Source organism: Sceloporus occidentalis, unplaced genomic scaffold (assembly GCF_023333645.1).
Source record: "Sceloporus occidentalis isolate IW3139 unplaced genomic scaffold, rSceOcc1.0.p SCAF_233, whole genome shotgun sequence".
NCBI lineage: Eukaryota > Metazoa > Chordata > Lepidosauria > Squamata > Phrynosomatidae > Sceloporus > Sceloporus occidentalis.
The window spans coordinates 1,185,140-1,196,180 of record NW_028317213.1 but is presented as its reverse complement, the minus strand read 5'-3'; the positions used below and the strand labels follow the sequence as shown (position 1 = coordinate 1,196,180).

The following is an 11,041-nucleotide window of genomic DNA, read 5'->3' as shown; positions in this document are numbered from 1 at the left end:
ATTAGCAGTCAGCGTTTTGGCACCGGTTGGATCTCAGGAAGTCCGTCGCGTTCGCACATTCCAATCCCGCTTCTCATTCTGTATTGGGCTGGAGCCGGATTCACTCTATAAAGGCAACACCTTTTTTTATGGGCATGAAGGGGTGTATTCACTAAACATGGGGTTTATAGGGGAGTTGTGGATGTTATCTTGCCAACTTCACTATGCATCCAACCCCAATGAGCCTATCCTGCAAGAATGACTTGGTTGGCCCTGTATCATGCATAGTTAAAGATATAATCCAGCCACCATATGCACTTTATTAATGCATAATAGCGGAGTGTTACTTTTAAATTAACATTCCTTTTTTATGCAAATGCATAATTCCTCTAAATCCCCCTACGCGTTGACAGTCTTTCCCTGCCCCCCCCCCCATTTATTTACATTGCAGGAGACGTGTTTGGCTGAATGTGTTTGAGTTTCGCAGGGTGTAACGAGACCCCCCCCTTACGAGCATGCGCAGAACATGCTCTCATTTTGTTCACTATGGAATCTGGAGAAAGCGGTATATAATATAGCAAAATTTCTTGTTTTTTAAACAAAGTCCAGTCCTGTGTTATGTCATCTTTATGGTCGCCTAATCACATTACTGCCATCCATTATTTAATACAATTCCCAACATGCTCAGCCAGCCAGGAGATATGCTAAAGTAGCTTGAATAACAAAGGTTTACTGGCTGTGGTATAATCGTAATTTACCACACTGTACAATGTGAAGAAAATGTAAGTGACATGTATAGGGAGAATTAAAAAGCTTGAAAGTAATGATATAGCTTTTTTTTTTTAAATTATTAATCTCCCTTACTCCCCGGGATTGTAGAAGGGTTGGGCTATGATGTCTGGGCACTTATGTACTTAAAGATTTTATCACTTTTTCCAGATTTGCGTAAGCATCTGAGAGTCAGATGACAGGCTATGTCTTTAGATTCAAGGAGATTCTAGAATGAATGGCCCGTTCTTCATATTATTTTTTTATTTTTTTTTTACATTTTATTAACTTCGAGTTACTGAATGATCCAAATAACTGTTTGATTCACTCTTTTATTTTTAAGTTTAGAAGCCATTGAGCTATTAGAATTGCAGCCTCCGCAGCCCTAATCCCATTTATATATATATAATATGTATATACCGATTCTTTTTCATTTGTTCTCTCCTTCTCCATGGTGTCACTTTTTCACTATTCCGTGCAAGCCTATAGCATACACCGGTGACTCGTAAGCCTCTGCCAGTCAGTATTAATTTTCTATTGGGCAACAGATGGTGTTTCTTAAGCTGTGTGTATTTAGGTGTTTTCTAATTTCATGCGATTCCCTCCCCAATACTAATCTATCTTGAACACAGGGTCTACCAGCCGCCACATTACATGTTATGCTCGGCTCATCTGTTAGCAGTGCTGATACTCGTAGATTGCTAGTTCCTCTGTCTAGACTACTGGCCTGTGATGCGCCCTCTGCTGTTTTTGCAGGCACATTCATTCTGCTTTGGCATGTTGCATTGTGTGCGTGAATGAGTTAAACAGCTTGCTTTTTCAAGACCCTATAAAGATAACATAAGATCTCTCTAAGTAACATGTTTTTCATGAACGGAGTGAGAGATTCTGCTTTGGGCAATCAATATTCATAGTAAATATGGAGCAAGTTACCCCACGGTACACGATGGCTCTCTATAGCGAGATGGAATGTTACGTTCTTTCCCAGCCCGTGTTCGTGTATACAAGGGGTGCTACAGACATTTTTAATGTGCTGCATGTTAATCGTTATGTGTATCAGTATTTTTCCCCTCTACCCCAGTAATGTAACTTTTCAGCCAACAGGTCAGTCCCTGAACTTTTTAAATACTGGTTTACTTGATATATGGTGTGTGCTGTACTTATGTTTTCCTATCTTTCTGGTCTCTGCAGCTGCTGGGCATCTCTGGAGTGCTGACTATAGAAGTGGATTCCGTTAGCAGAAAGGGCGGTTCGGGGCATGCTTCTCTAAGGCGAGGACTTGAGACTATACAATGGCTGCTCAGAAGATCAGGTCTGCCAATGCCAATGGTCTTCCTCGCTGCAAATCAGAGGGTACCTTAATCGACTTTAGTAGTGGAGTTCCTGATCCCAACTTAAATGATGTCAAAGGTGAGCGTGGTATAACCTAAATTACTTAATAAAGTGCAGATACATTTATAGATCAGGAACAATTACTGAGTGATGAGTTGGAAACCATTCTGTTGATCTCTGTGGTGTGTGCTATGATCATCCTTGGACTGTAGCTCATCTAAGTGGTGGTGATCAATGTGCTTGTTTTGTAAGCATTCAGCACACAGAGATAGCACATGGGTCTAGTGATATGGACATGCTTCCCAAGGGCATTGGTAAATCCACAGAAACCTCCTTTCGTATAGAAGTACAGTTTTGATATGACTCCTGTTTGCCATTTAAGCGTTAACTAGGTATATTCTAGGCATATTTAGGCTTTATGTCCTAAATGGGAGCTGGGAGGAGAGTTGTGGTTTTAATTCCTTCAATTCATTATGCAGGGAATAGAAAATGTGTCTGTAAGAAAGGCTGAGCTGGCCCCACATAGTTAAACTAAACACATAGATAACTCCCATGGGGAAACAAGTACTTTTCTTTGAGCATTAAATACAGCGCTATATACTATAATGTAGGTTGCAATGTGCTTGTTTGCTTTTTATTCCAATAAGCTTCCTTTTATCTGCAGACATTGAGACTGCCATTGTTTACAGCCATGTGATATTTTGGGTGACTTTCATGCTCAAACTCCACATTGAGCTGATTCTTCTAGGCAATGCTAAGGAACTATTTAGCCAACGAAATCTGTTCCTCTATAGACTTTCATTAGCCTGGGTATTTATGGTTGAGCCATTCTGTTTTTTTACCACAGGGGTCTGTGATACCTCGAACATATACAAATTGCTAACATGAAAACCTTATGTTATGTAAAAATCTGAACTGTTTTCAAGTACAATATTTAAAAAACAAAATTCTAATATGATTGTAGTAATACATTTTGGTGGGAATTTCCTTTTTAAATTGGTATAATAACTTAAAAGAAGTTTCAATGGTTTTTACGCGGCCATCCAGGCTATTCCGGGGTTAGCCCTTCATAATGTAAGGCAACGTCAGTGACGTAAAACCTCCTCTTTAGGGAACAAGCTCCTTTGTGTGGCTTTGTGCATCGCCTATGTGGAACTGTACATTGACACTTGATAAACGTTCAGGCTTCGTTGTCACCTTCATGTGTAATTGGCAGCTAAGGTGGTGTCTCAGACTTAGGCTTTTTAGTCTCTGTTTGGCATATACATACTCCTTAGATTACAGTAAACATGTTTGGTTGTCATGAACATAATTTGCTGTTACACAGCAAAAGTATAAATATAATTTATTTTTATTTATATATTTTTGAACATTTCTTTTTTGCAAAAATATCACCTCCTAAAATGGTTCATTATGTAAACCAATAACACATTAAGAAGCAGTACACGAGGTGAAGAACCCTGCTTTTGTGAGTTTACAGTCTATAGTGGATATAATAACTTGATCGATAGTTGGCATAATCAGAGGAGTGCAATAGCCAGTGGGATATAATGCTTTAGATATGACTTATTTTGTTCCTGTTAGGTTGTATTTGTAAGGGTTTCCCTTAGAAACCAATTAATGTTTCTGGAGATTGTTCTAAGTGCAGTACTCTGCACCACAATTGCTCAGGTGTTCTCTCGATATATGTGACCAAATTAATTTGCATCTTCATATTTTCTGTTATTGACTTTTTTTTTTTCCCTCCTACCTTTTAGTTTTATCTCCAAGCTCTCTGCTCATCAACGACCCTGCATCTCTAGAGAATGTAAAAGAGGTTGTGGCAATTAAGGATTATTGTCCCAACAACTTCACTACCTTGAAATTTTCAAAGGGTGAACATCTATATGTGCTGGATACTTCTGGGGGAGACTGGTGGTATGCCCACAACACTACGGAGATGGGTTATATTCCTTCTGCCTATGTTCAGCCCCTCAATTATCGTGACTCCTGCCTCAGTGATAGTGGCATGATAGATGGGTTGTTGGAGAGTGTGGATGAAGGTGTGAAGGAGCTTGACCTTCTTGGAGACTGGAATGATTTTCTTAACCAAAACTCTATCAAGACGCACAACAATAATCCTTTCATGCGACCCTCTGTTTCCAATCCCTTTCTTAATGGACCGCTTAGCTCTTCGCAGAATGTGACTCCAGATACAAAAAGTTCAGTCGATTTACTGCTTTTTGATCCACTTACGACTTCCAATGTCACCTCTACAGAAACCAGTACAGATATACTCCTAGATCTACATCCACATACTGGACACAATCAAAATGTTGGAGAACCCACACCTGCCAGGAGAGAGAACCCATTCTTCCGGAGCAAGCGTTCCTACAGCCTCTCCGAGCTGTCCGTCCTCCAGGCGAAATCTGATAGTCCAGCCACGGGCAGTTTCTTTGCTGGTCTAAAATCACCAGCCCCTGAGCAATTCCAGAGCAGAGAAGACTTTAGAACTGCATGGCTCAATCACCGCAAACTGGCCCGGTCCTGCCATGATCTGGACATGCTGGGCCAGAATCCTGGATGGGGTCAGACACAGCCTGTGGAGACCAGTATTGTCTGCAGGCTGGACAGCTCAGGGGGTGCCGTGCAGCTACCGGACACTAATATAAGTATACTTGTACCTGAAGGTCATGTAGCCGGTACAGAGACACAACAGATTTCCCTTAAAGCCCTGCTGGACCCCCCACTTGAACTAAACAATGACAAATGTACCACTGTCAGTCCTGTTCTGGAAGTAAAGCTGAGCAACATGGAGGTGCAGACCTCACTCACCTTGGAAGTAAAAGTGTCTGTCGAGTTGCACAGCAGTATTGCTTCAATGAGTTCAGTAAAAATAAACTGCTTAAGGAGCGATGCAAAGGAAGGACCCTACACACTGATGCCACAGACCTACATTTATGGGGACACTGTGCAAGTGAAGCTGGACAACCTGGAGCCTGTTATGTATTTAGTAATGGTAGCGCAAGGACAACACATTGTTCCTCCTTCCACTGTGTGGGAGTATATTAGTAAGAAGGTTACTGTGGGACTATATGGCCCTAAACATATGCATCCTTTATTCAAAGCTGTGGTAGCCATATTTGGCCATGACTGCGCCCCCAAAACTCTTTTAGTTAGTGAGGTAGCTCAACAGATCAACTCTGCACCAGTGACTCTGCACCTGTGGGGGAAACAGCAGTTTGTTCTTCCCAGGCCTCAGGATATCAAAATGTGCCTCTTCTCCAACATGACGAACTACAGAGTAGAAGCTGGAGACCAGGGTAAAATGGTTCGTGGATTCCAACTTAAATTGGGTAAGGTCAGCCGGCTCATCTTTCCTATCAGCTGCCAAGATCCTGCACAGCTATCTGACTTTACTTTACGAGTGCAAGTGAGGGATGAGCTAGGCAACATACTGTCCCAGTACTGTGTGCAGACCCCTCAGCCACCTCCAAAAGCTGGTGTTAAGTCCACAGGGCCAAGACGATTTCTAAAGAAAAAGGAGGTTGGTAGGATAGTCCTTTCTCCACTAGCAGTAACATACAAGTACCCTACCTTCCAGGACAGGCCAATATCCAATATGAAATATGGAAAGCTCTTGAAAACTGTTATACGACAAAGCAAGAACCAGTACTTGCTGGAGTACAAGAAAGGGGATGTTGTGGGTATTCTAAGTGAGGAGAAGATCCGGCTGAAAGGACAGCTGTGGACCAAAGAGTGGTACATTGGCTATTATCAGGGTAAAGTGGGCCTAATTCATGCAAAGAATGTGCTTGTTGTAGGAAAAGTAAAGCCAAACTACTTCTCTGGTCCTGAGTTGACAACAAGTTCCCTGATGGAACAGATTCTACGTCCATGTAAATTCTTAACCTATATCTATGCCTCGGTGAGAACCCATCTTATGGAGAACATTGGAAGCTGGCGTGCTTTTGCAGATGCTCTGGGTTATGGGAACCTTCCTCTGTCCTACTTCTGCAGAGTGGAGGTAGAAAGCGAGCCTGAGAGAGTTGCATCTGTGCTAGAGAAGCTAAAAGAGGAGTGCAACAACAATGAAGGCAAAGAAAGGAAATCATTCCAGAAAGAGCTTATTGCGGTAAGATGACTCCATTTTGTGCTTGTAGTGCGGGTTGTTTGGCTGCTTGGTTCGTGGGTACTTGGGTTTTCATGGGGTATGATAGACATGATTGGGAGATGCCAGTGCTATTTTATTGGTGTTGCAAAATGCTTGGATAGTGTATAATATTCTGCTACTGGCACTAGGCATAGAGAAGCCTCGCTAATTTAGGAGGAATCCTGAAACTGACTCTGTCACAGATTATTTTATGATGCATGCAGTGTTGGGTGGCCTGTAGCTTGAGTCTCACATCTTACTTTTCATTTTAAATCATTCCAGTTTCAAGTGAGGAGTACAGAAATGCTTTCTGTATAGGCCCTGTGTTAACAGAGACCACTACTGCAGCGTACATTGCAAGTTAATGATTGACTGTGTACTCTGCTGTGTTGACCTTTTATTTGCTTTCATGTAAATGCTCTACCCGCGTGTCCCTCTGCCTTTTGTCCATCCTGTATTATTAATAATGTTATATCTTCACTTGCTATATTGAACTTCACTTTTTTAAAGTTAGGTCCTCTTCGATTAAGATTTTTATAATACAACAGGGCCAGCATATAATAACGCTGAGCCAGCCATCTGGCTAGAACCTACTCAGGCCCATCAAGATATTAGCAAACGATCTATAACACAGCAATGCAAATATTTAAAGCTTATCTTCTGTATCTGGAGCTAATAGTTCAAATGGATCGGTCAGTTTCGCAAATCATCCACTCTAAAGTTCAATACACTAAATAAACACACGGTTCTGGGCATAGATACACGTAAGCAGTAAATATATTAGAACCCCCCCTTATGGGTACTGTAGGAACTATAACTGCGAGCTCAGGGTTTGTGTGACTCCTATAAAATTACTGCGGTTTTGGAGAAACTGAAAGGTGGTCCATGCAGCCTATGTATGGTTGGGTTACAGATGTAATTAAAAGAAATGGTATTCCCATTATTTCAATAATAGTGTACTTTATAAACTAAAGGCACAAGCTATAGATTAAATACAGTTTAGACCACTCCTTTAATGTCCAGCTGGATGTAGGATATATCCTACAATTCCTGGCTTCTTCACAGGACATCTCATCTGTGGATGCATGAGATGTTTTGTGGCATCTCCCCACCCTGCCAGAGTAGAAGACAACCTCCGTATTTAGTGTAAATGTTGTGTGGAGTTGTTTACTGTGGGGGGAAAAGTTTTTTGGTTTTTTTTGTATTGTACGTCTTGTTTAACAGCTTACCGGGCTTGAAGTATTTATATTTGTGGTTTGGAAATATAGGAGCCAAAACGCATAGCAACTCTCCCAAATGATATGTTGAATTTAATGTAATAGCAGTAAAGGTATCTTTATTTATTGGCAATCGCACATTAATATGATGGTTATATAATTGGTATCCAGATGCCTTCAACCTTTATGTTTAAGAGTGAGGGGATAATATAGCTGCTTCTTGTGTGTGATGTGTCTCTGGATATAAAGCTGACGCTTCCATGTATTTTTATATGTTAATGGAGAATTCTGCTTCTGTGGTCTTAACTTCCATATTTTTCCTCCCTTTTAGGCCCTTCTAAAAATAGACTGCCAGGGGCTAGTGGTGCGTCTCATACAGGACTTTGTCCTGCTAACCACGGCGGTGGAGGTCGCTCAGCGCTGGCGGGAATTGGCTGAAAAACTGTCAAAAGTGTCCAAGCAACAAATGGATGGTTATGAAGCCCCTCACAGAGATAGAAACGGAATGCTGGATAGTGAGGTAAATGGACTTGTCACAAAGTGTAGGCAATAGAGATGAATGATACCTCTGCTGTTATTAGTAACGTAACCCAACCCAAAAGTCATTTCAAAATGGTGCGGAAGGTAGCGTTTTATGCATGTCGTCATTGGCTCATGTGAAAGAAATCCTGGAAAGGAAACTTGCAAAAAGATGTCCAAAAAACATTTGTCTGTGGTGGTGGGTCTGCATCCCAGAAGGCCTAGGGTGCCTAATGTGCACATATATAAATCTATATATTATTATACAGTAACTTGCAGGTGTCAAAGAAAGTGATGTAAAGTATGACTGCTTTCAAAAATAGACATGCTAATAGTTTAATTTTATCATTTAACAAAATCCAAAGTGAGTGAACAGAAGAAAAATCTTAATCAAATCAGTATTTAGTGTTACCTCCCATTGCCTTCAAAACAATGTCAATTCTTATAGGATTTCTTCTAGAAATCAATATTTGCTTGAAAAAGCCTCTATTTGGCACCTTTACTGGTTCTATTCAATTTTAAGACATTGCTTGCTTTTTTTCTATTCTCCCCTCTGAAGAAGTCCCACAACATAATGCATTTCTTTCACGGTACAAGCAAGAATAATCCTGTATGTTTTATACATAACTGGTTGCATTACATGTAATTGTATTTTATTGTGTATTTATGTTCATATAAATTCCTGTTCTACTATGTATATTTTCAAGCTGAAACAATGCAAGTGTGTATATTTTGAGGCCGTACACTAGCTTTGCACAGTTTTATAATGTGGAAAGCTTGTCCTGAAAAAAGCAACCTGTAATTGTGTGGGTAACCTAAATTCAAAAAGAGTGAAGTAACAGCTGAACAAAGACTATAGGTAGACCTATAGTTTTAGATCTATCTAGTGGGTGTACATGGTACCCCATTTCTATACATTTACCTAAGTTTAATACTTATCAACATAATAATAAACTGTGTATAAATGTTTTTCTTTCATCCCAATGTGATTGTTCCGCAGGCCATGTGGAAGCCAGCTTACGACTTTCTCCTGACGTGGAGCTCGCAGATGGGGGACAGTTACCGAGACGTGATCCAAGAGCTACACACGGGCCTAGACAGAATGCGCAATCCAATCACCAAGAGGTGGAAGCATCTGACCGGGACCCTAATCTTTGTGAATTCTCTGGAAATTCTTAGAGCCATAGCCTTCAGCACGCATGAAGAGGATGATTGTGTTATCTGAGCTCAGGACGCAGCTCAGCTTTCTTTAAGTTACAAAATGCATATGGTGGCTTTTTGTTGGCAGGGTAGTTCGGAGCCATCGACTTCAACTTGTCTATGCTAAAGGGTACTGAAAAAGTGGCCTTGCGTAACTAGACATGACTGTGGGTTTATATATAGTATTTCACTACGTAGGCATAAACTGTCGGTGATCAGTATTTCCCCCACCATCATGGGGTGCACCTACATTTGACTGACCGATCCATTGTACAGATACTCCTTTTAATGCCTTTTCAGGTGCCACAAAACTGCTTTGTTATACCAGTCTGATGGTCCCAACTTGGTAACCACAAAAAACATGCATATCTTTTCACTGCCAGCAGGTCCAAGGTGAGATTTGCACATTAGATCTGTAGCGCACGCTGCAAGATCGGTCGTGACGCATGTGGCAGTGGATGACTCCAGACGCCCCCTTGTGGATGATTTTGCTGGCTCTAATTGAATGTATAGTGTAAATAAACCAATTCTTGAGCCAAAGGCATAAAGTGGGAGGCCAAACATTCCTCCTGGCTCCATTTTGCCTTCATATCCTGGACAAGCACAAATTTTAATTTTTCTACCATTATTATTTGTCCTTTGCTCCGGTGAGGAATATCCCTGTCCTTTGTGTAACATTTTTTATGATGTGTTTTTTTATTTATCTTTTTTGACTTGAGTGTGTGTATATATATTACATCATAGAAAGTTTTATAGATTGTATATAAATCCCAAAGCCTTGTGAATGCACGCACAGCATTTTCAGGACAATCTAATGTCACATGTGCCTGTTTAAAGCAATAAATCTGTTTTAGGGCTGGGATTGTCAACACAGAGTTAAGTGTCTAACATGGGACAAGGGTGATACCCTGAATTTGTACGCTTTTTTTCACCATGTAAATATTCCGTTCCCAGGGAAGTGATTGGGAATCGTCTATAGCCTGACATGCTGGCATGAGGCCTGCTTTTGTTTTTTTATCATCTCTGAATTTCTTTACTTTCCACGAGTCCCTGTGGGTTGTTGGTGCCTTATTCATGTGTTAGAGCGACACTCTTGCCTATCCTGTTGGCTGTAGGTGGTCTGGCATGTTGTGCTAACAGTTGGTCTTTTGGCAAACCTTTTATCTATTCCAACTGCCTCTTTAAAGGTATGAGCCATCGGATATCTAGCAGTGATATTTGGGGATGGGTAGAATATGTCTGAAGAGGAGGAGGGTCTCGTCTGTTTCTATACTTTGTTCTTTTTACTTCTGACCAATTTTCTAACTACCTCGCATTCATTCACCATAACAGTCTAATAAAAATCTAAGGTCAACTACCGAAATTGAGTCTGTCTGTTTTTTCACATTTATGTTGCTTTTGTGGCTTAGCAGATGTGTAAAGGTCATACATATGAGTTCCTATCCACCTTTTTGTTTATTTTTGTCCTCTCCCTTTTGGAGGCTTAGAGCCATGTACCCCAAAGAAATGTGTAGGGGCCCTAACGGTACAGGTTTCTGGATACGCATCAGTCGGTAACGTGTATTCTTTAAGGTAATGGCACCTGTACTATTTTATAAAGTTATTCTAGTGTATGAAATATTAATATAACCACATTGATCATGAATACAATGATTGAAACTCGTCATTCTATTCTGTTTATACTCAAGGCAGTAAAGTAAAGGCTTTAACATGTTTTCTAGTAGATATTAATGACAACATTTGTTGTGCGGCGTATTTTTTTCCATAATTTAGTATTAACGTGTTCTTTTATAAATGTATACTGCAGTGGGTCTTTTAATTTCATGCAAGTAATATTTACATACTCACCTTTTTCATGTATTTATAAATGTTGACTATGAATATTTGTCTATTT

General features: G+C 40.4%; 1 protein-coding gene across 1 annotated transcript; it reads left to right on the top strand.

Annotated features, from left to right (window-relative positions):
• The first annotated feature begins 2,039 nt into the window (after positions 1–2,039).
• LOC149276611 (SH3 domain-binding protein 4-B) lies at positions 2,040–9,172 on the top strand. Its single transcript, XM_089503445.1, has 4 exons — positions 2,040–2,157; positions 3,837–6,193; positions 7,760–7,948; positions 8,948–9,172. Exons 1-4 carry the CDS (start codon positions 2,040–2,042, stop codon positions 9,170–9,172), a joined length of 2,889 nt encoding a protein of 962 aa, XP_089359571.1.
• The last annotated feature ends 1,869 nt before the right edge of the window (positions 9,173–11,041 follow it).

Bases quoted from the DNA above. Each gene is read 5' to 3' on its own strand.
- LOC149276611 (XM_089503445.1), top strand. From the start codon at position 2,040: ATGGCTGCTCAGAAGATCAGGTCTGCCAATGCCAATGGTCTTCCTCGC. The intron at 2,158-3,836 runs GTGAGCGTGGTA...CCTACCTTTTAG, and splicing joins CAACTTAAATGATGTCAAAG to TTTTATCTCCAAGCTCTCTG. The intron at 7,949-8,947 runs GTAAATGGACTT...ATTGTTCCGCAG, and splicing joins ACGGAATGCTGGATAGTGAG to GCCATGTGGAAGCCAGCTTA.